At 37.0% G+C, this 27,695-nt stretch overlaps 2 protein-coding genes across 4 annotated transcripts; one reads left to right on the top strand and one right to left on the bottom strand.

Moving 5' to 3' along the window:
- Window positions 1–23: 23 nt before the first annotated feature.
- Nab2 (Nuclear polyadenosine RNA-binding 2) lies at window positions 24–4,284 on the top strand. The gene is made up of 6 exons (XM_073960968.1): window positions 24–257; window positions 381–603; window positions 668–2,482; window positions 2,544–3,254; window positions 3,333–3,602; window positions 3,673–4,284. The coding sequence occupies exons 1-6, from the start codon at window positions 219–221 to the stop codon at window positions 3,903–3,905; spliced, it is 3,291 nt and encodes a 1,096-aa protein (XP_073817069.1). The 5' UTR covers window positions 24–218; the 3' UTR covers window positions 3,906–4,284.
- crb (cell polarity complex component crumbs) lies at window positions 4,112–26,845 on the bottom strand. Of its 3 annotated transcripts, XM_073960942.1 has the most exons (15): window positions 25,605–26,845; window positions 13,479–13,598; window positions 13,187–13,411; window positions 12,127–13,119; window positions 11,798–11,911; window positions 10,923–11,138; window positions 10,172–10,668; window positions 9,328–9,872; window positions 9,149–9,254; window positions 8,120–9,089; window positions 7,868–8,050; window positions 6,087–7,799; window positions 5,885–6,012; window positions 5,402–5,821; window positions 4,112–5,337 (listed from the first exon to the last, which is right to left on the bottom strand). In XM_073960942.1, exons 1-15 carry the CDS (start codon window positions 26,002–26,004, stop codon window positions 5,110–5,112), a joined length of 6,858 nt encoding a protein of 2,285 aa, XP_073817043.1. In that variant the 5' UTR covers window positions 26,005–26,845; the 3' UTR covers window positions 4,112–5,109. The 3 variants fall into 3 exon arrangements, with proteins under 3 accessions (XP_073817043.1, XP_073817049.1, XP_073817054.1); XM_073960948.1 differs by lacking the exon at window positions 11,798–11,911; XM_073960953.1 differs by lacking the exons at window positions 10,923–11,138; window positions 11,798–11,911.
- Between the last annotated feature and the right edge of the window lie 850 nt (window positions 26,846–27,695).

Below are 27,695 nucleotides of genomic sequence, written 5' to 3'. Positions count from 1 at the left end.
TTGCCAGCTCTATGTAGGACCCCATTTCCCAGTGACTTGAGTCGAACTAAACACCTCTAATTCTAAGGGTTCGCTCGGAAAATGTTTTAATAAGAAAAAAGGAAGAAAGGAAAAAATATTAAACAGGGACATAATTTTTGGATTAAAATAATTCTGAAAACTATTAGAAGTCAGGAAAAATAGAGGGGGTTTACTTTATTTCAAAGTAGAAATATAAAATGGAGAACTATGGCAATGAAATAGGACAGAAAATGAGGGTAAGTAGACAAAGTGAAAAAAATTCCACTTAGAAATATTTGGAAAGAAAAAATCGATATTAGCAAGGGTCTTCATGCTTCTCATTTACTTTGCATAACATTTTTCTCGTCTGTGTTTTCTAGAGTGCAGTCAAGGCAAAACTGCAGGAATTAGGCACAGGGGGCTCTGCTGGATACATTGATGATGAACTCCCCGACTATGTTATGATTATGGTTGCGAACAAGAGAAGCAAACAGCAGATGATATCGGACCTCAACTTATTTTTGGGTAGTCAAACTGAGTTGTTTGTCACTTGGCTTCATGAAGTTTTGCAAAAGCTACAGGAAGTAACACTGCCGGCAAGTGGTGAGTTAGGGAAGCAAATGTAACGGAATGAATGAATAATTATATTAAATTGTCTCTGTTTTAGCCTCTTTATCGAAGAAACGAAAGTCGTCTCATAAAGAAGACACCACTCCAGCTACATCGTCATCATCAAAAAAAGAAAAGAAGCAAATCAAAAAAGAAAAGAATCCTGTAAAGAAAACCAAGGAAACAGTGGAAAGTCCGGACAAAAATGTTAGTGGAAAAGCAAGTGGCTCCATTCGGGACATATTTGCCGAAGAGCTGCTGGAAAAGGCAAAGCACGAGATAAGTGCTACAACTGATATTGCCCAGAATATAAAAAAGCATAAACATAAGTCTGCTATGGAAGAGGACGATAGTACTTCTGAGCTACCAAATGAACGACAAGAGTTTGATATACCCACAATTTCGGAGATTTCGTCTACAACAGGGGCCACGTCCTCGAAGTCAAATGAAAAGGAAACACAAGTAATATCGGGTAATCGTGAAAAAGACTTGGCAGAATTGGCAGAAATTCAAAAAAAGATTTATGCGGCTAAGAAACAGTTAAAGCAAATCGGTGAATTGGATGATGATGACTATGATGAAGACTTCATTACATTACGCGATGATGAAAGCAGAGAAACGTTTAGCGAAACGGTTGATGCCCAGAAAACGCCACCAACCAATTCGCAACGTCCTAAAGTTAAAAGTCCCATTGTATTCGAGAAAACCGAAAAGCCAAAAGAGAGAGCAACTGAACGCGATGAGGATAGGCGCAGTCGTTTTACACCCCCATTGGCAGCAAACACACGAGCTAACAGTTCTTCCAGAGAAGAAGCATCAGAAAAAGTGAAGCGTCCCGTACACGAACGTCTTGGCCTTAAAAGTCCTGGGACAGTACCCAAAGAAACCTCCCGTGACAGAAGAAGGAATTTGCAAGAAAAAGAATTATATGTGCCAGCATTTCGGCGCAAGGAAATGGAAAGGGAAAGAACTCGTGAAGTGAACAGAGATCTGAGCAGAGAAAGACCGTACAGGGGACGAGAAAGAGAACGTGACTCAGATAGGCATGTTGAAAGGTCCCGAGAAAGTGATGGTAACCAGTCTAGGGGGCGTTCGCGAGTTCGGCGGTCTGTTGAGGACAGAGACAGAAGACGAGGAACACCCGAAAAACTTGAGATGCGAAGTTCTAGCCAAGTAGGCAAAATAAGTACAACAACGCTTAGCAGCAGTTCAGACCAGAATTCACCAGATGTAAATTCATCTCGAAGCCGTATCGGATCGAGAGTAATAGTTGCGCCCTCAAAAGCAATGGAACCTTCTGATGAGGAGGAAGTAACTGAGAAACCAGTCAACTCGATAATAAAAATAAAGCCTCGAGCTGCGGTATCGCCTAGTAAACAGGCTCCTAAAAATTTGCTCCTCCGAGCAGTAGCAGAGGCACAAAAATCAACTATTCTAAAACGACTTAACACTTCCAAACCGAAAATAAGTGCACGTTTGGGTGACAAAATTGTTCCGGAACGTAGTACCAAGCTCTATACAAAATCGTTTAGGGATCGTCGAAAGTCTACAGCCAGTGTCGGTGCTATTTTTACTCGTACTGCTCAGAACTTAATTGTAGAAGTAAACGGAAGGTCGAAGGAACGCTACGCATCTAATTTAAACGACAATGCTGATGAAGAGTATATTCCGGAGATTGTATCTGATAGGGGAGAATCAGATCCCGATTTGGTGTATGTACCACAATCAATAAAACCCCGCAAGCCCCTGAACGATGAGGAAAATTGGAGTACTGCCGATTCAGATAGTTGCTATGAACATATAGATTTAGTTGAGGGAGAGCAAGAACATCGCACTCCCGATCAAAATACTCAGTTCGTAGTCACATTGAATGGTAAGCGCTACATTTACATTTATTCATATTTTCTATTTAGATTTATAATCCTTTTTTGCAGAGGAGAATACATTTCCCAAATTGAAAAGTCGTGGTGGTTCACGTTACTCAACATCGCCACCCCCACAAGTTTCATCCTCTTCAAACCACCCCAAAGATCGTGAAAAATATCCAGAACCAACTTCAACTTCCAACTCTTACTCGACGCGTAAAACAAATGCAAAGCCTCGAATTTCCAGCAAGTCCTCGTCTCACGACAATGAGTCGTCACCTTTTGTGGGAGAGGGTAGCACAACGCCACCGAGGCGTTCTGAATTAATAGAAGTCTATCGGAAACCAAAAGAGGTTAAGAAAATAATCATAAAGAATGATTCCGAAGATGATGAAATGAGTCCTACAAAGAAACGTTCCCCTGACCAGGAAAATAACAGAAAACGTTCTTCAAAAGAATGCAATGAAGATAAGTCGAATACACCTCCACTTAGGCAACAGAGCCGGCAAAAAGAATCTCTTACGCCATCAAAGCGTAAACATGCTCCAATTAAATTCGATTTGGAAAACGAAAATAAAGATAGCAAAGAAAAAGACTGCAAACGGGAAAGTAGCCCAATTCCCACTAAGAAAAGGCGTTCTTCTTCTAGAGATAGAGACCAGAGCAGGGATAGAAGTAGAGAACGCGAGCGTGCAGCATCCCACGAAAGACGCGAGGAGAAACGAAAAATATCCATACGAAACTCAGAAGCAAAGAAATACGAAAATATCCCGAGTTCATGTAAGTTTAGTTATGTCAATCCGTGTAATTGTTCGTGTTTATCTGTTCATAACTTAAATGTCTCCTTCTTTGTTTCAGTAAACTCTGTGCCAGTGGACTCGTCTGCTTATCGCAATATAAAACCCAAAGAAAGATGCAAATATCATCCGAATTGCACCAAAACCTTTTGTGAATTTTATCATCCAACAGCACCGTGTAAATCCTTTCCGAATTGCAAATATGCCGATAAATGCATGTATTCGCATCCAAAATGCAAATACGATTTGGCATGTGTTAATTTGGATTGTAATTTTTCACACAGCGGACCAAGAAGTTCTAGTCTTCTTGAACCTGCAGCGCCACCACTCTGTAAGTCAATCAATCACTGTACTCATAAAGTTTAAAAACAATCTGTTAATTTACTACCTCTCTTCGGCAGCATCTTCTGTTGTACCCGTGCAGAATTACAAATCTATATCGTCTACCGCTGTCACAGGCCCTGTATCCTCGACAACGTGTAAATTTTTCCCAAATTGCACAAAATCAGCTTGTCCCTTCTATCACCCTAAACCCTGCCGCTATGGCAAAAATTGTATAAACAAATTGGAGTGTTTATTCTACCACCACGAAGTACTCAGTAGCAGCAAATTCAAATGGGTGGCATCGAACTGAACTGCTGATAACTCAAATAGACCTGTAGTGTGACAGTCTCTGTACCTTGATGGCAAGGTATGGCATGAGACCTCTTTCAATTGAGATTCAATAAAAAGGCATACTAAAAGACTTAACCTCAATTTGTTAAGCCAAAAAATAAAATAAACACATAATCTATTACTTGTTTCATTACTCCCCCTAAAATGTTTGCGCTATACATTTCATTAAGTTATAAATAAACATTATGATTTAATTTATTCTCAAAATATATATATTATACAGTCTTCGTACATATAATAGTTAATAGTAGTACTTAGTAGTAATAATAATACATTTACATGCATTGAATTCATTTAAATATAAAAACAGAGTTGGTCCATTCAAAATGATATAAAAACACTTTCTTCTTATTATTTATTATTAAAAACAATTCGATAATTTGAGTAAGGGAGGGGGAATTATGGGCAGGCCTGATATAGATTTGATCCATTTAGATTTGATGGGGGAATTTCATAATATATATACAATGAGTGTGTATATTTTATACACCTTCTGTCCCTCTATTGCTTTGCAAAGTTTTAACAATTGTTTTCAATTAAAGCAAAAAAAAAATTTGTTATTGCTAATTAGTTATCATTATACATAATACAAACAATGCATGAATATTATTCAATTAGAATAGAATTGCAAAGTTTAGTTTCTTGGTTTCAGTTCAATCGATATATTAATATTTATAAGATGCACTGCAAGCTATTGTCCTTTGACACGGCACGATAAATACTATATCTATGTATGTGGTGTTTCATTTGCTTTACTTTCTCTTTTTTGAACTGAGCATAATATTTGCATATATCTTTAAGGGAAGATATAGGAAATATCATTGTGTGTACATATACATTCACAATAGGAAGGAAAAAACAACTTATCGACCTCCTACATAATCGAGTTTCTTCGAATGCTTCTATAGATTGGAACTCTACAATACGTACACACACCGACAGGTTGGAATGTTAGAATAATTAAATAAAAGTTTGTTATTATTAAACTAAGTATAGTATATCGTTAGACGTAATTTATAAAGTAGTTAATATTTTCTAGAAAAAAAAAATGGGCGGAATGTTCTGAAGATATTCTTACTATTCGGCGTTCAATTGTTTTCAATATCTTAACGTAACTAGGAATGAGTTGTAATAAATATGTAACATGGTTGTTGTATGACTGACTATATGAGCCTTTCTTCAGGTGGAGGTTTCAATACGTTGTCCATTTCCAAACGTGGATTACAATATTCCTGGGCACTGGGGCTGTAAGTGCCGCGGGTGGCACGCTTATTCCGTGCCATAACAAGGAATGTTACCAGCAGGCCGGCGCACACCAGCAGCAGTACAACCACGACGGGGATAACAATAATGGCTATGTCAGCCGTACTAGGCTCGTCCTTGGCCGTGATCTGGAATTGAAATAAAATAATTTTTAATATAGGCTCCATTCTACCCGTTCATAATCTAACTTACCAATATTGTGCAATTCTTGCCCGTATAACCATCGGTACAATTGCAATTGTAATCGGCTTCATCGCCACAGGCTTCTTCGCAAATACCTCCATTCATACAGAGTGGAACATCGCTCTGCTTGCATGGATCTGTGAAGTTACAGTACGCTCCGCAGAATGAGTCTTGGCATATACACTTGAAGGTACCCGGTTGATTAATGCACCTTCCCAGCCCCCCGCAATATTCTACGCTCATGGCACACTCATCGATGTCTATTTCGCAATTATCACCCTCGAAACCGGTGTCCGTACAGTTACACGAATAACCACCCACCAAGTCTGTGCATACTCCATCATTTTGACATGGATTCGAGTCGCACTCATTAATATCGGTTTCACAGAAGGTTCCAGTGTATCCCAAACTGCATTGACACATTGGAGTCTGTAAAGTGCATGCAGAGCTATTAGAAAATGCTTTATGTAATGGATAATGTACTGTACATACCTTGCTATCTGCTATAATGCAAAGACCGCCGTGTTCACATGGCTTCACTTCACAGAATGGTGTGTCGCACAGAGGTCCCTCATAACCTTGCATACATGTACAAGTGAAATTGTTTCCAGTCTGAGCATCTGACAGAACGAAGAAGAAATCAAATTAGTATAATTAATATTCCAGTAATATTGTTATTGACCTTCAGACTTACTGTAGCGATCCTGACACGTTGAACCATTCTTGCATGGCAAATTCTCACAAGTGACTTGCTTGAGGACATCACACTGTGCACCAGCATAATCGTCTGTGCAGTCACATCGGAAATCAGCTATAAGGTCTGTGCAGTTGCCTCCATTGTGACATGGCTGTGATGCACATTCATCAATATTGTTCTCGCAGAAACGACCATCATATCCTGGCAAGCAATTACAGATGAAATCTGCTACCTTGTCGATACATGTGGAATTATTCTCACACATGGCTGTGGCGCATTCATCGATGTTATTAGAACAATCGTCACCGTCGTATCCAGGTTGGCAGGTACAAGCATAACTTTCCGTTGGAGCACTGCAGAAAGCACCGTTCTTACAGTCGCTCTTGAAACATAGAATACATCCTTCATCAGGCCGTGTTGAATTCAAACGAAATTGGACGTGTGGTTGTACAGAGACATTTTCAGTTCGCGGATACATTTCTTCGTTGGTGAAATATGGCAGCAACAGGTCACCAACTCTAGCCTCGCCGAGACAACCCTTGAACTGAGAGCCTTGTTGTGATGACAAAGTTCCACGTGACTGATGACTTTCGGTTGGCATGCCCCCCAAATAAACCTGAGCTCCACTCGAAATCAACTCTTCAAATGCATTGATGTCAATGTCAGCCGAAAAGGAAGGCGAAGGATCCACCATACTCTCCCAGCCCTTCCAACCTCCTTCTAACTTGCCATTTTGAGCCCGCAAAAATATCCGACTCCACTCAATGCCGTCTGAGTTGTCCTTGCTAAATCGTTTGGTGTCTCCTAGAGGATCTTGATTGAATTTCCATGTCACCGTCACTTGACCCTGGTTGACGCCGATCTCAAAGAAACTATCCTGATTCTCCAAATAGAGCAAGGTGCCTCCTGTACGAGTACGGTAAGCTATTTCAATAATGGGCTTCAATTTGGGTTTAGAATCGTCCAAAAGTTGCGGCTCTTTATAGAAGGAAAAGGACAGCGGTGCCTTTTCATTGCCCCGGAATGTGATATTTGTTAGACATTCATAGCCAAAGTCAAGATTTTGGCAAACACTGCTACCTGGACATGTCACCAGTTGACAGAATTCAATCTCTTGACAATCTTTGCCCTTGTAACCATTGGGACACTTGCAAATGTAATCGTTCCATGTGTTACGACATTCGGCATTATGTCTACAGGGATTCTTGCGGCACAAGTCATCGGATACTTCGCCCTTCAGCACTGAAGAACGATCGATTGTTATGGTACCGAAAGAGGGTGGCAAAGCCAAATCCTCTTCTTCCAAGGGATACAGTTCTACAATCATGGTATGTGATCCATTGCTGACTTTAACATCCTGAAGGATGCCCTTAAAATAATCTTCGGGTTTGATGGTGGCATACTCAGTTCCCACCTCAGCACCAGATACGACTGGACTTTCTGTGGCACCAGTTGTGGGTGCAGGGCCACCCAAATAAAGCACCTGTGCATCTAGCAAACCTGTCGATGACAGTGTTTTGCGGAAGTACTCGGTGCCATTGAGTTTTACCTGTACCAAGGTTTGATTACGCACCACTTCTATCAAATGATTATAGCCGTTGTCCAGTTTGTTGCCACCCACAGTGTATGCTTCCGGGGTCCCGTTGAATTGCATACGAACTAAAAGTTCACCACCTTGTAGTTTAGCTGCTACATATGAATTTCCCGTATCTGGAAAGTTAGTGTTTCGTTAAGATGTTGTTCTATAAAAACATTTGGAGCTATTGTTCTACACTTACCCACGCCTCTTGATTTGCGAGGATCACTGCCCAGATAGAATACCTGACCAGTTGGTTGGCGGGTACGTATAAACATGGAAATGTCGAGAACAGAGCGTATGGCTCGACGTGCCACATCGTTTGTCTCCACAATGACTGCTGAATGGGTGGTGTTCTCATGACCAAATGTGGCAGCCGTTATATCTGTAATAGAGGATGGCAGGTTAATGAAACTTCATTCCGCAGAATGCAGCTATTAATCAAATAACTTACTGTATTTGCAAGTGTACCCAAAGTGTGGTCTCTGGCACGTACATGCAAAGGTATGCCAGAGATCAGTACATCGACCATTGGAATGACAAGGATTTGGATTACACTGTTCGGTGCGAGGACATCCTTGTTGTATGTTTGTTAGTTTCGTGTTATTGTCCAAAACTTGTTCCTCGGGGAAAATCCATTTGCCGTTGACAACAATGTCCTGCATACAACCAACAAAACTCGACGGACGATGTGTTAAATGTCTCAAGTATGATTTCAAGTTGGGAATTGTGCCACCTAGATAGGTAAGAGGGAATGAAGGCTGCTGGCTGCCATTGGAGGTTTCATAGGAACCAACTGGAAATATTGCCTGTTCATCATTGGCCGATAAAACCAAATGTGACGTATTAATGGAGACAAAGACCTTATGCCAATTGCTGTCGTTCAAGTTGGAGCCAATGAATACACCTTCCCATTTGTTCAGCAATGATGAGTGCAAATTCAAACGTCCATTTATTAGCTCCAAAATATAGCTGACAGGCTCATTTTGTCCTCCTGAAGTGCCGAAGGCTAATACCCCATTGGGTAATGTGGTACGGAATTGCAGATTTATGTCATAGCCCTCTTCTCTTTGAGTCTTAACTGTGATCAAGCTGCTGACCACCATTGAAATGGTAGTTGTCTTCTCACAGGTGTCACCCTGGAAGCCGTGCTGACACGAACAATTGAACAGATGATCTGTTTCATTGACCAGGTACGGCTTACAGATGCCTCCATTAAGACAGGGCGCACTTACACAGCCAATCAGGGGCACCGAACAATTCTTGCCACCATACATGGCGTCACAGTCGCATTCGTAGTCGTTCGTTTGGTCGATACAGGTACCGTGATCGCCGCATGGATTATAGCGTTCACATTCATCGATGTTTATCTCACAGTAGGTACCCTCGAAGCCGGGATCACATTCGCAGGTATAGCTGCCGATCTAGAGATAATAGTAGGACAGTTAACATTTGACAGATTTGCGATTTTCTTACAACTTACGCCATCATTACAAGTGCCATGTTTGCTGCAAGGATTACTTTCACATTCATTGATATTTATTTCGCAATTCTTGCCCATAATACCCGGAACACAGACGCATTCATAACTGAAGGGTGAAAGAGGAAATTTAATTTCGAATTCTTTTCGATTTAATTTCAAATTATGCGCAATTTACTCACCCGCTGGCATTTTGGAAGCTAAATTGTTGACTGAATATACTTGGCAAGTCCATGGTCTGGCTCAATGAGTACAGGGTTTTATTGGAACGTTCCAAACACGTACCACTATACTGACAGGGGTTGCTTTCGCATTCGTTAATGTCGATTTCGCAGTTCTTACCACGGAAACCATCGTAGCAGTTACAGAAATAGTCATTCACCTGGTCAATACACTCTGCACCATTCGTACACTGATTGGTGGCACACTCGTCTATGTTCAACTCGCAGAGTCGTCCTTCGTAACCGGTAGAGTTGCAGTTGCAATGGAAACCCCCCAGCTCATCGATACACACACCATTGTGCTGACATGGTCCTGACACACAATCATCTATGTCGATCTCACAGAAACGTCCTGTCATTCCAGGGATACAGGAACAGGTGAAGTTATTGATCAAATCGAGACATGTTGAACCGATGGAACAGGGATTGCTCGCACACTCGTCGATGTTGATTTCACAATTGAGGCCCATATAACCAGGAGGGCATACGCATTCGTAAGCATTGATCTAGACGGGGAAAAGTGGCAAATCAATTAAAAATGCAATTCAGATTAAAAATACTCTTCCACAAAACTTCATGGATTTTAAAATGGAAGCAAGGATATATCACTTCTAATCGAGATAGCATTTCTCTACAATTGCAAAGGGAGCAAAGGGTGCTACCGCTCAACTTACTTGTCTTAAAATCCGATGCTTTCCATATTTAAAGAAAAACAGCTATTATGATTTAGTAATGCTTCTCTGTTTGTTTTGCAAGAACTTGTAAAGCCCGCCCAAAGTATAATTCCCTTGTACAACGAACTTACCTTATTGTGACATGTGGCGCCATTCTGACATGGATGACTGAGACACTCGTCCACATCCGAGTCACAATGAATTCCGGTGAAGCCTGGTGTGCAATAGCATTTATAGGATCCATCTTCGTTTTTGCAAATACCATTGCCACATATTTTCGGTGATATTGAACACTCATCCACATCTTTGAGACAATTGCGACCCGTCCATCCCGCAGGACATTTACACTCATAGCCACCATTATTTAGATCGGAACAAACACCGCCATTGCGACACGGTTGAGAGGCGCATTGTGTGCATATTTTGTTCTCGGGACATATACATTTGTTTTGAGAGCAAACCATGGGATCCTGGCAGTTGGCCAAAGTGCAGGTTTCCATCTTTTCACATCTGTCACCCGAATAACCGGTGGGACAATAACAGTGGGTACCATTCAAAGAACATGTGCCACCATTGAGACATTTACATCCGATGGTTACAGCCGTAGTGGGTAATTCGCAATTGAAACCTGTGATGGGGGAAAAATAGGCATGACTATCAAATGTATAGCACTAAATAAAAGAGGAGGATATGTGTTAATTTGGATAAGTTTAGCAAATCGTATAGTGTTCATTCTCTACACTACTTCTACATATTTGTTTGCAATTCCAAGAGCAAAAGTGGTTTGTGTGTATGTGAGTGTTTCTTCTTTTCTCAAGTGCCATGGACACAATTTGTACGTGCTACTCATATCTATACTATGTATGTACTGGTAATCCAAACCTTTAAATCCATTAGCACAAATACAAGTATAGTTTGTGGCGAAACCTTGGCAAGTGCCCCCATTTAGGCATTTTTCGGAGGAGCATGCATTCAACTGTGCCGATCTGGGTAACTGTTGGTTGTTTACTAAGGGTGAAGAAGAAGAAGATGTACTACTACTCGCTGCTAGCGGTACAACTGCGCTGGTATCTACGGGTACACAATGACCAATGGGGCCTATGTTGACAGAGCATCATCATTGCCATTTGCAATCGTCATCGTTGTCATCATCAACACAAGGGATGTTTACAAGGATAAATGTCAAAAATGCCAAAATTTACATTAGAATTCAAATTCAAACCGTACAAGGTGAGGACTGTGTGAGGAAGCCAAAGCAAAACAAAAATTGTTGGCATGGGCATGAACATGGGAATGGTTGCTACAAACATGTGCTTTTACAATACATATAACTGGAACAAATTCAAAGTGGCAATGTGTGTGCTGGGGATGGGATAGTAACGTTATGTCCGGCCAAATCTTCTGATATCATAAAACATTCAAAATCTTTAGATCGGTGTTTCATAGCGTATACTTTTATTAACTTATACGAAATCACATTACACATACGCTCTATTGTGTTTACTGCGATCAATGTGGAATTATTCATTTATTTTTTGAACTGTATTTGAATAATAGGTCGGTTGATTAGCATTCGTGTGAAATATGGATTTGTAAATAATGGACATATGTATGTGATCTACCTTGTGTGAGGTAACAAATGTATAAATATTATTTATGTATGTAGATATACTCGGTTAGCTTTATGAATGACCAGAAAAGCGTCAATTACAATATTTCGAACATGAACAACTTGTTTTAAATCAATTTCAACATACTCAATTTAAGCTCACATCTCTTCTTCTTAAGCCACTCCGGTGGTATGTAACGTTTACTTTTGCCACTGTCTTCGCAAGGCGATTGACTTTCGTGTGAAGCATTTATATCGGAAGCTGTAGTTATTATTGTTTTTGTTTGTTTAATTTAGTTTAGAAGCAATGAGAACATAGAACACACAACCAAGACAAATGAAAGAACGATTATTGTTGATTTACATGCACATTTCCCAATCCTTATATAAATGTATATATTTATGAATATGATGGTCAAGTAACCGCAACGCATTTTAATGTTCCGATGTGATAAGCCATTTTTATGGCACACTCACCTGTAGTTCCTGGCTTGCAGATACATTTGCCTGCTACACATTCAGAGTCAATGGGACATTGTGGGCAGGGTGGAGGTCCTTGTTGGCACAGTTCTCCGGAGTAACCCGGTAAACATACACATTGAAATCCGGGGGCTTTGTCAAGACAAGTACCGCCGTTTAAGCACTGTTGAGTTTGGCAGCTAATCGGCTTCTCGCACAAGTCACCACCCCAGCCATCAAGACATTGGCAGATATACCAGCCATTTGTATCAAAGCACTTTCCGCCATTTCGACACGGCTTCATTTCACATTCATCAATGTTGGTTTGGCACAAGGGTCCTATGAACCCAGTATTTGAACAGTCACAAAAAAATCCGTTCACTTTATCCACACATTTTCCATTGTTTTGGCAAGGCTGCGAAGCACAGTCATCCATATCAATCTCACAATGACTACCCGCATAACCCTTGGGGCACTCACATTCAATCGAATTACTTCCTGGAGCAACAACACAGGCGCCATTGTTCAAACAAGGATTTATCTGACACAATGGGTTAATATTGATTTCAGTCTCACAGTGCTTCCCAGTGTGATTGGGTGGGCAAATGCATTGATAATCTCCGCGGCTATCTTCAAAACAAGTGCCGCCATTTGAGCAGGGATTTCGATCACACGGTGAACCATTATCCATTTGGCAATTTTTACCCGAATATCTGGCCGTACAACGGCACTCGTATCCATCGGCATGGGATATACAAAGACCATAGCCCATGCAGGGGTCGTTGGCACAAAAATCTTGATTTCTTAAAGGAACGTCATGATCTGAGCAAGGGCCGCTGCCAAGCGGACAGGCGCCGAATACGGCATTCTGAACAGTCATTGAATCATTAATAAATTGCAGCCCAGGTCCATCCTGTAAACAGCCCGTAAATGAATTACCCAAAATCAAAATGGCCGCTTCATTGCCAATATCCTGATTTGTTAGGAATTGACTATTATATGTGGAGTTGGCTGTAAGAAAAATAAAAGGATTTATTTATATCCAATTTTCTCCTCTGGGACATGATTCTTTACTTACCGAATACTCTCGATTCGCGATCAATAAACAGCAACAAATTGCCATACTCATACTTGAACTGTATCGTGTGCCATTTATTGTCCAATAGATGATATGAGTATTTTACATCCACGCGACTATTGGGTCCTATAACTGCCGGACCAGCCAGAGAGATTTGCAAAAAGTCATTTATCACAGAGATGACTATTGAGTTTTTATTGTACTGCTGTGCCAAAATCTCACCACCTGAAAATTACAACAAAACGCATATTACTAAAGGTATTTAATTCCAAAGCAAGCTGTTCCAACATACCTCTACACGAACGAAAACTAATTGCCGAATGATCCCAGATTGGCATAGGCGACAACAAACGCAGATAAGCTGATCCATTGAAATAGGCTTCCCTAGAAGCGCCCACCAAAAATGTTGAGTCTGAAAGTAGAAGAAGGCAAACATAAAAATAAACCAACATGAAATGCAGAAAACTAGAACTAAAGGTTGGGAAAGTACATTATGACCTTAGGCTTCTTAAAGCGGCTATTGCTGCTACTGTTCAGTACTTTGTTGAAAGCAAAGCAAAAAAACGCGTTACAAATGTTTTACCAGGTCAAAAGTGGAAGCCCTAAGAACTTCCTCATTTAAACGAAATGGCAAATGATACTATGAAATCAACACACGCACACACACACACACACACACATTCATCTTTGGCATTTATGGCCCCAACAATAGAAGAGAGACCGTTAATGTAGTGATTCCCTAAGTACTTTAGACTTGATGTCCAAGTAATGTAGCAGCATAATTATACATGTATGTATGTACATACATACTCTTCTATAACATAAACAACATACCTACCATGCGAATGAATGTTGCTTTTGAGGTCATCGATCAGTGGCACTGTAGTTAAATTCTAACCACCTTAGTAGTTTGTACTACGGTGTGCAGGTGTGAAGGAGAGTGCATTGAATTTGCTTTTTCGTTTATGACACCTCGACTTTTAATGACGCTACTATGCAGTAATGTTGACAAATGGAAATTCGGGTTAATAGAGTCGACAAATATTCGAATACCGACATAATTATGTTTTCAATTCCCATTAGAGGAGACGTAGATACATGTTACTACTCAAGTTTTTACGTAGGTGTTCTGTCACAACTAGGTATAGGGTATTCGCAATTCACCTTTTGCTAAATTGGCATTTAATGTTGACTTCGTTGTTGGTGTCGGTCATTTGTTTCTTTATTTAACTAATAACTATTTATCTAATAGCCTCTCATGCCAGCAGTAACGAGACATAAGCTTTCGCTTCTTTCTTTTTTGGCATTACAACAATCATGCCTTTTGTTTTTTTACCCATTAACAAACATACATACATATTAACATGTATTTTATGTAAGTGTTAATATTCGTGTGTTCTACTTTTGTAGAATTGCTTATTAAACAAAGATTTGTGCAAAATCTAAAGCCCTTAACACATCATATGCGTTTTTGTTTTTTTTTTTGGGACAAGGTATGAAAATGTTGAGATTAGTAGCATGGATTTACATGTGAGATTTATAAGAAGAGAACAACATAATACAGAATACAATTTTTGGAATAGTTTCACTTTTTTTCGTTTTCTTATGGAGGAATTAGCAAACATTAAGTAAACACGGCAAAAAAACGTGTAAATGCCTTTCATAACTCAATTTTATATTTTAAAATAGTTATGAACTAAAATTTGAAATAATTTCAGTCAATTGACTGATCCAAATATTTCTTCACACTTGACTACCGTTACCGACATGCATAGGTTGAATGTGCAATGAAATGCAGCAAAACGCCATAGCCACGAACTGAGGATCTTGGTGTTGTGATTTACTTTATTTACGCTAATATTTATTAAGTTATTGTTGTGTCTTTTTTCAATTAAGTGAAAATAGAAAAATATCTCCTATCTTTAAAATAAAACAAACTGTAGAGTTGTAAATACAACCAACATTTTTTACATTTTGTTTGTAATTCATTTCGCAACTGCAAAAGAGAAACTTCAGATTTGAAATGGTTTTCCATTATCAAGTTCAACGATTCATAAAACTTCACTTTTATATTTTTATTCCAATTATTTGAAATATTGAAATATTTTGCGAAGAGCGCCAATTATGTTGACTAAAAATAAATAAATAAAAAATAAGTATAAGTATTGATACAGTTTCCCAACTACAGTATTGAAAATATAAATTTCTAAGAATAAAGCAATATTTAGGATGATCTAGTTCATTATGTTGTTATAAACCATCGGATCATTTGTATGAAAAAAATACGTCTGAGTGATTTCATATGGTTGTTTGTATGAAATCACTCATACATTTAGCGAACGAGGAACAAGATTTACCCAACTCTAGAAATTAGTCAATTCAAATGATGCTGTTAGATGGAGATAAAAACAAATATGGAACAATTTTTTCAAATAAAACTATAAAGAATAGAAAAATTCATTAAATTTAAATGTTTATGAGACAATGTATATAACCATCATGGTACAAATACACAGGTAGCCGTATCGGCAATTGTTGGTAACATAAGGTGTCAAAATTTGACATCAATTCAATGCAGTTGACACATTATGTTACCATCAGCTGGCATGATAATGCTACCTGTATTATTGTACCATGATAACCATATTATTCACAACAAAAACACCATTTAAGTTCAATACGTCGTGTACAAATGAGAGAAAAGCAAATATCTGGACTCATGATTGTATTCCATAGCAGTTTTCAGAACATGGAGTATAAAATTAGCGATTAAAATTGTCTAAAATTGTTAACTAAGCTGTTATGATGCCGTAACAATAGAGGTTAACTTCATTTATTGACAAATTTTAAGTATTGTTGCAAAATGTTGTTAAAAAATACTTGTCTTTATTGAGAGCTTTCTTGTTTTTTTTTTTTCAGACACACTAATACCGCGTTTGCACTTAACCGGATTTAATAAACCCACATGGGTGCCACCGTGGTGTCTTAGACACGCCGTTCGGACTCGGCAATAAACTGCAGGTCCCATATCATTGAGCTAATATGAATCGGGGATGCACTCATTGATATGAGAGAAGTCTCCCTTGTCCCTTATGGGATGTTTGTGGAACAATTATATTATTATGTAACCCACTAGGTTTTAAATGTCAATTCCGTAGCGCAAACTTCATATAAATCCTCATAAAAAAGGTTAATCCGGCAAAAGTTCTAAAGCCAAGGCCTTTTTAAGCTTCGTTCCAGTTATGTTTAATAGTAAAAAACGAGCTGTCAAAATTTGGTTTCCCATACAAGTTTATGCAAAAAGTTCGGGTACGGAAAAAATTGCAAACTATTTAGAAGAAATGTGAAAATTAAAGACAAGAATCTGACAAATTGAAAAATCCAAATTAAATTTTCTTGGGGGATTTCTGAGTGAAATCGGCCACTTTTTCAGAATGTGGATTTTGATTTCCTTTATTTTTTACTTTTTGGTGATGCTGCTAATCAGCAAAACATTTTAGTACATTTGAAGAATTTTTTGACTTACGGTTCCAGAGGTATCGCGCTTGAATAAGTCCAATTCTGTAAAAACTATGTGCAAAGAAATACTCATAACTTCTTTAAAACTCCGTACACACTAGAGCTTTTTTGCCGGGTTAACCTTCTTTATGAGGATTTAGTTGACGTATACCTAATGGAATTGACATTTGAAACCCAAACCCACTGGGTTAACCCGGTTATATGTAAACGGCCTATAATATTGGTCCAAACAGAAATAATTTTTTTTGTATTTTTTGTTCGCTGTTTTATATCCGCTATGTAATAAAAATAGAACAAATGTTTCACAGTGGGCTTGGGTGCAGTTTTTGCGATTTAATATTAAAAACCAATTTTTATCGATTTACTCTTCAATTTTCTTAAAAATTTTCTGTATTAGACTACGATTAATTACAAAAATTTTAAGTCCTATTTAATAGTGTGACACCGTGCCCCTTAACTAATTATAAATGGAAGGTGCTTACACCTGGGAAGTTTTTGCAGATTCTGAAACTATAATGCTCATTGATTAGATATATCAAGAAACAAAAAAATCGCCGGAGGGATTTTCAAATAAATCGCGATTTAAGTTCACATTTTTAGGGATTCTTTAGGTTTTCACGATCTGGCTTGGAAACAGTGAGTCCTATGTATATGGGTCTAAAGAAAATGTTGTAGCTGTTAAAATTCTCCACAAGATTGACCTTTATGATATATTCGTAGGTTTGACCGTTTTTGAGATATAGAAATTCAAATTGAGACAATGTACTGACTGTATCGCCTCATAAAACAATGTCATTACTGCAATTTTCCAAATTAAACTTATATATCTCAAAAACGGTAAAACCTACTAAAATATTAAAAGGTCAATCTTGTGGAGAATTTTCACAGCTACAATATTTTCTTTAAGCTGATTTACATAGGACTCGCAGTTTCCAATCATAATCGTGAAAACCTAAAGAACACCTAAAAATGTGAACTTAAATCACCATTTATTTTAAAATCCCTCCGGCGATTTTTTTGTTTCTTGATATTTCTCCTCTATGAGCATTGTAGTTTCAGAATCTGCAAAAATTTCCCAGGTGTAAGCACCTTACATTTAAATTTGGTTAAGGCACACCGTGTGGATTCGAAAATTTGTCAATACAAATTTGTTATGTTACAAAAATATACCTTTTTTAATATTTGTTTTGTTGTTTTATTTAAGAATTTGTCTTAAACATGTCAAAAACTGCGTCATTTTTCGATTTTGAAAATGGTTCAGCAATTAATCGTAAAACATTTTCAAGAAAATCGAAGAATGCAATAAACAAATGATTTTTAATATTAAATCGCGAAAATTATACCGAAGCAACTGTACATCTTTTCCTATTTTTTATTACATAGCTGATAAAAAAAAACAAAATATTAAAAAAAAGATTTTTTTTATATTTGGGCCAATATTAAAGATGTTATTAGTATTTCTTTGCACATAGTTCTTACTAATTCTACCTTTTCAAACCGCGATATCTCTGGAACCGTTAAGCCCCGGTTACACTTAACCGGATTAACCCAGTGGGTTTGAATTTAAAATGTCAATTCCATAGCGCAAACGTCAAATAAATCCTCTCGATGTTGGTTAACCCGGCAAAAAACTCCAGTGTAACCGTACTATTAGTCAAAAAAAAAAAAAAAAAATCTGAAAATATACTGAAATGTTTTGCCGATGAGCAGTAGCACCACAGCAAAAAAAAAAGGACATCAAAAACCACTTTTTAAAAAAGTGTCAAATTTCACTCAGAAATCTCGAATTTGATTTCTAATGCATACTTATTCATTATACAACAAAACAACGGACGCTCAACGCGGACCGCGTCAGCTACTAGTCTCATGACATTTTAATGGATATAACAAACAATAATGCAGCATCATGAGTCAGCAGTAGATGCTATGGAGAGCCAGACATATCAAGAAAATAAACTTAAGTTAGATATGACATTTTGTCCTATTATTGAATTTCAAATCTGTCACTAATTGATCTTTCGAGTTTTAAATCAAAAGACAATTGTATAATTGTACATAACAATAGAAATATAGAAATAAAAGAGAAAATAAGAAAATTGATTAAAAATGAAAAAAAAAAATAATTTCCATACACAATGATTTTCAATTGATGAATTTTTAGAATCCAAGCCCTTCCCAAAAAGTATACATAACTGGTTGTTGGACATGTATTTTTCTTTTTTATTATTATTTTCCCCTAAAAGATTTTATCTAATTTTTAATAAAAAAAAAACGAACTTGATTGTCAATCAAATAAATAATCCATCAAAAGGAAATTTTGAAATGGGTTATAGGAATTCAATAATAGGAACTTTAACATAGACAACATCCGTTCGAGGCTGCTGCTAAAATCTTTCGTTTGCGCACACTTACTCGAACTGTCAGAAATGTATGGATGGAGAGATCGTCTTGTTTCTTGACTCTATTAGAACAGGAGATGAAATTTAACCGCACTTTTGACATCTTTCGGATTTCAGTTTTGGTTATTATCTTTCTCATGAGACGTGAGAATGACGGCAAGTAAACACACAAATTTTTACCAAGATATTTGCTTGAATATGTGTACTTACTAACACCACTACATTGTCGTGAACATCTGTGTTATACGTTCTGACCGAATTTCAATAGAGAGAAGTTGTGATGGCGGTCGCGGTCGGGTCGCTTGCTGTGCACAAGAACAAAATAATAAATGGGAAATTTATAAACCTGTTTCCGCATTCTACCGTAAATATGTGTCTATGTATGTATGTATGTATACATGTCTCGACTGTTTAGTTACATTTGTTGGCTAAAGATTCTATAGCTTTATAGCACGCACATACGCTTCAATACATTTATAAACAATAGGGCCCCTCATCTTTTAGAGTAGATAACAAAATTCTAAATAACAAAAACAACAATATAAAGTTAAGGTAAATATTAAAGTTCCCTTTACTTGGATGGGGAAAACAAAACGATCAGTTCACTAACCTAACCTTACTAAAACGGGCGGTAACATGGCGGTAACATGGCGGCAACAAAAACATTCAGAAATGCTTGGTTGGTGCATTCCAAAACAGTCGAAAAATAACAAAGCTTATCACAAACATTAAGTTTGGCTTTGATGACGCATAGTGGTGTTGAGGCACAAAAAAACAAAATTCTCATTACAAAGCAATATTCTACGTTAACGTTTATATCTCCCGCTCATTCAATACAAAGGTTCACATTTGGCTATAAAATACTCTCTCTCACACACACATACAATCTAGCCTTTATAATAAGAACGTAAGTATTTCCATTAGGGGTAGTTTACACTATATGTAAATGTCATCTGACACGAAATAAAAATATTCCATATCTACCCACGGATGCTATGTGGAGACGTAGTTTTTTTTACATTTTTGCTGGTGTGGACGCACAGAGTAAATTGCGTAAGAAAAATATCCAATATTGCACATATTAGCGAATATATAACGATGGAAAAGTTCATGTCATATGACATTTACATATAGTGTAAACTACCCCTTAATAATATAAACAATCAATAATTCGAGGTCCCATAAATATGCTGCGATCGATATGAGTGTTGAGTGAAACCAACGGTAAATTTAAATGTTTCAATGCAGCCACAATAAAACCTACGCCTAGCCTAAGGTTGAGTATTAAGTTTTCATTATACTTATGTATGTACATATGTATGATGAACGATGAGACCTGACTGGCGGTACTGTTTTTGTTGTTGGTTGGTCGCTTGACTGGCATGTAAATCACAGCCATATAAATATGTCCAAAGATTAGTACAATTGTCAACTGGGCAGACCTATTAACCATGGTCATCACCATCCACCACCTCTTAACATTTTTTTCTTTCTTCGAGGGGTGTGTCGCTTTTGAATTCAGTCGGGCTTTTTGTGCTCCTAATCACACATTTATAGTTATATATGAGCATACTACATACATACATATAAAAATACATAGGAACGTGGTGCTTTGAAATATTCATTTTATACCAACATAGATAACATTTAAGCTAAAAAAAGGCTTATCTATTTTCATATGCATATTAATTTGAATAGTTTTTTAGAAGAGAAGTTTTGATTCTACATAATCTAACATCACATGGTGGAGTCAAAGAATAAAGACAACTTTTTTAAGAAGATCTTTTATAAAAAGCTAAGCTATCAATAATATGACAGAATGATAAATACGAAATATGCATCAAATCGGTGAATGCCATGCATTTTTATTAGCCCTTTTTATACCCTCAAGCCGACCAAAATGTGTCTCATCGAAATAATGGTTTTAAACACCAAGTATGTTTTTTGAAGATATGACAGAAGTCTCCCGTCTCCCTTCATGATGTGTGTGAGAACTTATGTATGTGAGTAAAGGACAAAAAATTTAGGTTCCATGAAGCCAAGGTTTGCACTATTATAATAGGCGAACTATTGTAGTTTACCAGTAACTATGACTATTGCTGGATCAAATTAAGTGTTTTTGAACAAAGCTAAAAAATATAGCAAAAAATTAATTTACGTGGAAGTTATGATCGGGTAAATGAATAAACATAGCAAAAACACGTTGAAGGTAGCAAGGTTTTTTTACGTTGCTATTGGATTACTAGTTAAACCATTCAAATGACAGACATCTGTCCAAAGAAAAAGTAGAAGAATAAAAAATGAAGATCAAACTTCTAATGTATCACTTTTCAAATTTTTTTTTTCAAAATTTCCACTGCATCCTCCTTTTATGGATGCTGACATTTGAAGCCGGATTTTAGGTGTTTTTTTTGGATTTTTTTATTAATCTTGGACGCGTACTCGGGTATTTCAAAAAACCAATCATAGGATTAAAGTACTCGCGATTACGCATAATTTGATATGTGTAATGACTATGTAGCCCACACAGCATCACAGTAATCTACTTTCAAAGGCCAAAATTTAGCGCGATATTTTTTCTGAAAAACCAATTTATTGAGTAAAGTATATACGATATCCTTTTGAGTATGCTGGTACCCCGCGATATTTTAGTTTTTTGGCGGTCCGGATTATATAAATCATAGATCGTGAAAATCCATCCACTAGAACGGCGGAAACGGCTACTGCAAAAATTGAAAATTTTGCAAAAAATATTTCAATGAAGAAACTGACACATCACTCGCGTTTTTTGCGAAAACGTCGGTTTAAACAATTAAGTGGCATGGGAGCAGTATCCGATTTATCCCAAAAATACTGATGATACATTCACAGTTCTTGATGGATTTTAATGAAATAGGTTTAGATCCATAAATTTTTCGACGGTTGATAGTGAAATCGGATGCGCACAAAAAGTGTATGCACTTTGTGCAAATTATAAGAGTTATACAGTTTTTTGCACACTAAACCGTAGACGATCCTACATCGCAGCTGCCAAAGTAAAACTTGGTAAATGTATGGAAACGAAAAGAAAACATTTCGTTTTATCGGGAAACCGCATGCGCACCAAGTGATTTTGAGGATTTCGCGATTTACACGCATTTCGATACAGTTTCCTTTAAAATTATTCTCCATTGAACCCATTCAAAAATGTTGCTTATCGGTCAACACCTTCCGGTACTTCCCCCACACAAGTTTAAAATTATTTGTTAAAATGGTACGTACGATATATCTTAAACGGAGCAACTTTGAATCTCGTAATATTCTATCCAAACTTAGGTTAAGTTCGAAAATGGGCATATATTGTTGTCGGCAAGTTCATACGTCCAAAAATGGCCACAGAACTCTGAAAAGACCCTAAATACATAATTCGATAATGAAAATTTTAATTCACACGGGTTGAGGATATATCGTTCACTTTAATTGTATTTGAATTAGAGCAAAATCATTGTTCAAAACAAGTTAAGAGATTGGTTATTGAAAGGAGTTATCGTAACTACCGGCATGTGTCTTTTTTACGGCATTTCAGCGAGATGCAGGATATACCCGACAATACGTCCACAAACCAAAATGGGACAAATAACTTAATATTTGTGTATTTGGTAAACAATTTAATAACAATTTGTTGTTTTTTTTTTAACAAATTCTAATATCTTGGAATTTATTTGACCCACTTTTATACCCGACACCACTATGTGGGGAGGGAATTATAAGTTGGTTTTGGCCAAAAAGTTTGTAACATATCAAAATAATGATCGTAGATATAGGTATACATATAAATATCAAAATGAATGTCTCGACTGAGTCAATCTGGCTATGTGTATCCGTCCGTCTGTACCTCTAAACCTTGTTATCACTCAACAGGTTGCAATTTCGATAGGATCGTGTTGGTTGTTGATGGGGGGTTCTGGAGGGGAAGAAACCTATTGCGGATATCTCCTCTTCTATTAAGAGTATTCCAAAAGCAAAGCCTAATAATGAAAGTGGAAAACTTCACCTTTACAACGTTGCAAAGTAGGTGGCCGTAGGTTGTCAAACAACAGGGAAATTACAATAGTCACTGGTCCAACCCAAGTTTTCATCTTTGGGATTTCAATTGTAACGACGAATATCTCAGCTTTTTCTGTCGTCCTTTCAAAACCAAAGCCTGTCGATGAAAGTACTACCTATGATGCAAAGTAAGTTGGTGTAGGTGGTCAAACAACGGAAATATCGGAATGGTCGGTAATACGTCCCATGTTTCATTTTTTTATAATCACGCTACAGTTCGCAATTTTGAACGGATCGTCAATTTTTGGTGCTGATTGGGGAATTGTGATTGCTCAGAGGGGAAGAGACCTATTGATTTTGATGATGGTCGGGTAATATTCAGGGGTCGGAATGGACAAAAAACTTATGTGGAGAAAAAATACAATGATTTATTCTTATCTGAATATCTCCGCTTCTAGTATGGGTATTCTAAAAGTTAGCCCGAAGTCATTTTTGGGTGCAGTTAATCCTAAGAAATTTTGTATAAAAGTCAGGGTGGGTGAAAACTTTACTATTTCACTAAAATAAATGTTTACCAGTGAAACGCTTATGCACAGGTGTAGTGTATCACATAGTCGGCCCCGTTCAGACTTTAGCCTTTGCTCACTTGCTTGAAATAAGCTAGTTTTATGTACCCAAAAGATCTATAATTTGGGTTGCTGGAGCTAAAAAAATATACTTCGGCAAAAGGTCTTACGTCTCATTTTATCAAGTATTTTATGCAACAATCTTAACCAAATCTCAAGTCCAAAGTTCTCCATGTTCGATGTAGGTTTCCGTACATTGATAATTTTAATGTAAACACTTCCAGGAATCAAAAAAAAAAAAAATATTCCTGATGTGCAATTTTCAGCATAACCTCGTCTGTCCAGTAACGATTTTAATAAATTATTGCGTTAGTGGCTGTATCATGAGTGCAAGTGATTCCGGACTACATCTTTTTACGTGAAAAAAGTAATGATTTTTAACAGGACATGGTACAGCGATGTTGCAGTCTATTTTTTGCATATTGATCACGTCTTTTTCATGACTCCACATGGACTCATCAGTTCTCTTAGTTCTTTGTATTGAAACAAATTTGGTTTACATATGCGGCTACGAGAGTTTTTAGGTGTTTCGGTTGAACTCGCATTTAAACGAATTCATCAGTCACACATATTCTTGAGCTCGAGTCGTCATAAAATTGGGGAAGGGTTCTTTGTTTCAATACAAAGAACTAAGAGAACTGATGAGTCCAAGTGGCGTTGGACGAAGCTAGTCTTCTCTGCCATCCCCTAAAGTAATCAATTTTAACTACATCCCACTTTAAACTTGTTGTTTTTAAATTTGCAAACAACAAATATGAGATTAATCTTGAGTTACATACAAATAGTAACTAAAATGTTTAATTTAACGTGAAAAGAAATACATGTATATATGTACGCCGTATGTATAGCTTGGAAACAAGGAGAGATAGTGAGTCATTAAACGACATGAAAGATAGGAATAAACTCAGAAGATTCGCAAAAATGACAGAACGCAACTTTTACAACCATACAGACTGGACAGGAGTTCAAAATCGAGTTAAATGGAATTGAAAGGTACATAGAGCCTACAACTTTCGTAAATACTTTCATTATATAGAATAATTATTGCGTTATTATCGATTTTAAATTGCTTTGGGATTTCATCTTAATATACATATACAAAATTCAACATGTTTAAACATACAATCCTAATACCTAATTACAAATAATTTAAATCTGTCTTACGGCCAACACTTCACAAAATCACTAATAACACTATTTACTACGAACACTGATTTCTGCGAATTCCAAAAAGATATTTTCCAGCGATGTGGGTAAAATCAGCAGGTAAACCATAGCCATATTAACTTTTTAACACCTTTAAATCTTGTCGGTGTTTAATTTGTGGAATTTCCCATCTAATTTGTCCTGTTGGAAACAGGTAGCCCAAATAACTACACTTAAACGTTTCACGTACTGTTAGTAATTTTTAGGATATTACTTCTGCTAATCACCTGATATAATTAGACTTAGACATACTCCGTTGCTACTGCAATAAAATTTTAATATAGAAATGTGCAAATCGAAATGGAACAGGTAAACAAGCGAACGATTATTCTTGACTCAAAGAAGTACATCGTTCCAAGAAATTTAGTTGCAATTTGGAAAATTCCACTTCTAAATAAAATGTAAAAGATTGTAAGTCGCAACGCCCACTAAATGTATAATGCAACCCAACATGGGATTCATATCTATTAATACTGACTGAATTCAAATAAATATTTAGTAAAATTCCACACTATTCGCATGTATATGAAATATAATCGTACTACGTTGTTTTAAACGATTTATGTAGTCGTTGTTTAAGAAATATTTATGTAAATGCAATCATTCGCATCGGACCAGTAATTGTTTTTTTTCAACACTTACCTGTGGATAGTAGGAATATTAGAAGACAACAAAACCACTGCAATGTGATAGCTGTAGTGGGCCGTTTAAAAAGCGATCTTTTACTATGACTATTGTTTTTGTTGTGATCGATGTTGTTGTTATAGTTGACGTTGGGGGAGAGCATTGATGACGCATTCTTTGCTATCGCCGTTGAAGCTATGGACATAGCTGAATTGGAGGTGCTTGGTATTGGTACTTGTTTTACTGTGGATGTTGTTGCTGTTTGTTTTGTTTCTGTTGATCTTCGTTGCCTTCGTGATTGATTTGTTATATGACAGTGTTGGCTCTGGTGATGTTTACGTTGATATTTTTTGTCCAATGGGGACGATGCTGTCGATGTCAAACTCGACGACGACGGTGTTATAATTAATGACGACATTATTTTTTTTATATTTTATTGCTGTTTGTTTATATTAACTTTTCACAATGTGAAATGTTTTCGCTTATAATTCATCGGGAAAACTGATGTATGCGATTGACAATAGTAGATTTGAAGTTGACAGTGTCAACAGTTTGCATCTAATTATGCACAAATGCAACAAAAATACACACGCACACACCACAATGATTATTAGAAGATATATCTGTATCTGTGTGTTCTAAGTATCTATGTGTGTCGGCTAGATTCTCAGCAATTGGTGGCTAACAAAGGTTAGCAGCAAAATATATACACTTTCTCATCTAGAACTGGTTATCTACAACATTCGTAGTATCAGAGACGAGAGACGTTATTGATGTGGTATTAGTGGTTATGTGCCAGTATATTGGTGTAGGTATATCTGTGGTTTTTGGTCGTTGTATTGTTGTTTTTTGCTTTGTGCTGTTACCACTTTTTTTGATTCACTTAACTTTCATTCATATGAACACTAATATTTTTCTTGGCTTTTTCTACTGAATTAGGCCCATTTGCGTAATCAATGGCTTAAATAAAACTATTTGTTTCACAATTTTACAAAAAAATATTTGATAGTTTGATATGTATTGCTTCAATTGCGTATTTATGGAATTCCGATTTTTATTGAATTTATGTTAAAAACTACAGCACAATTTTTTTGAGGATTTCCGATTTCACAGCTGAATTCCGTCTCACTTGCTCTTGCACAAATCACATGCAGCCATCTCTTGTGGCTTTTTTGTTTTTGAAACGATGCACAAGTCCCGGTCGGTAACACTTAACTCTAAAACAAGCAACGATTACGCTCGAGAACATATAATAAACTGATTTTGCTAGCCAGCATTAAGTGCGCCAACACTTAGCGCTTGCAGGTCTTGCTTGCTCACAAATACACGCACAATTTGAGCGCTTTGATTGTTTGTGTGCCGAAAGAATGAGATGGCCAACATAACAAAGCTGGGTAAAGGTGTAACAGGTAACCATAGTTATGTACTTGGACAGGTAACCAAAAGACAGAGACCACCAGTGTCTGTTTGTGGTTAATAGTTACCATACAGGTGTTTAATGTTGGATATTTATATGGAACGGTTGGTTTGAGTCCTGGATAATAACTCATATATGTTAAAATAATATTATAGAATTTAATGTAAAATACATATGTATGTATATTTTGTAATGGAAAATGGACGTATTAATCATCATATTGTTATTATTACTTATTAGGGATATTGACATAGCTCCACAAGTCCACATGTGGTAGGAAAAACGAAACAAGTTTGTTTCTTAAGTTATTTATGCATTACACGGCGCGCCTTAACTAACATTAAATTGAAGGTGCTTACACCTGGGAAGTTTTTGCGAATTCTGAAACAGCTATATTCACAGATGAAAAAACCCAAAAACAAGAAAAAAAATCTCTGGAGAGATTTTTAAATAAACCGCGGTTAAAGTTTACATTTTTAGAGTTTTTTTTAGGTTTTCACATTTTTGCTTGGAAGCCGCAAGTTCTATGGAAATGGGACTAAAGAAAATGTTGTAGCAATGAAAATTATCTACAAAGTTTTTTAGTCCCATTTCGTTAGGACTTGCCGTTTCCATAATAAACGTCAGAATCCAAAAAAACTTCCCAGGTGTAAGCGGTTTTAATTTAAAGATAGTTATGGCGCACCGTGCAT

Source organism: Musca autumnalis, unplaced genomic scaffold, assembly GCF_047663935.1.
Source record: "Musca autumnalis isolate F117 unplaced genomic scaffold, ASM4766393v1 scaffold_1, whole genome shotgun sequence".
Taxonomy (NCBI): Eukaryota; Metazoa; Arthropoda; class Insecta; order Diptera; family Muscidae; genus Musca; species Musca autumnalis.
The sequence above is the reverse complement of the archived record's forward strand: the minus strand, read 5'-3'. Positions and strand labels throughout refer to the sequence as shown.

Coding starts and splice junctions, on each gene's coding strand:
- Nab2 (XM_073960968.1), top strand. CDS start 219: ATGGAGAACTATGGCAATGAAATAGGACAGAAAATGAGG. Junction 604..667: donor AGTAACACTGCCGGCAAGTG/GTGAGTTAGGGA, acceptor TCTCTGTTTTAG/CCTCTTTATCGAAGAAACGA. Junction 2,483..2,543: donor GTTCGTAGTCACATTGAATG/GTAAGCGCTACA, acceptor CCTTTTTTGCAG/AGGAGAATACATTTCCCAAA.
- crb (XM_073960942.1), bottom strand. CDS start 26,004: ATGTCGTCATTAATTATAACACCGTCGTCGTCGAGTTTGACATCGACA. Junction 11,912..12,126: donor CTGCAAGCCAGGAACTACAG/GTGAGTGTGCCA, acceptor TAATAACTACAG/CTTCCGATATAAATGCTTCA. Junction 9,255..9,327: donor AGCTTCCAAAATGCCAGCGG/GTGAGTAAATTG, acceptor TTCACCCTTCAG/TTATGAATGCGTCTGTGTTC.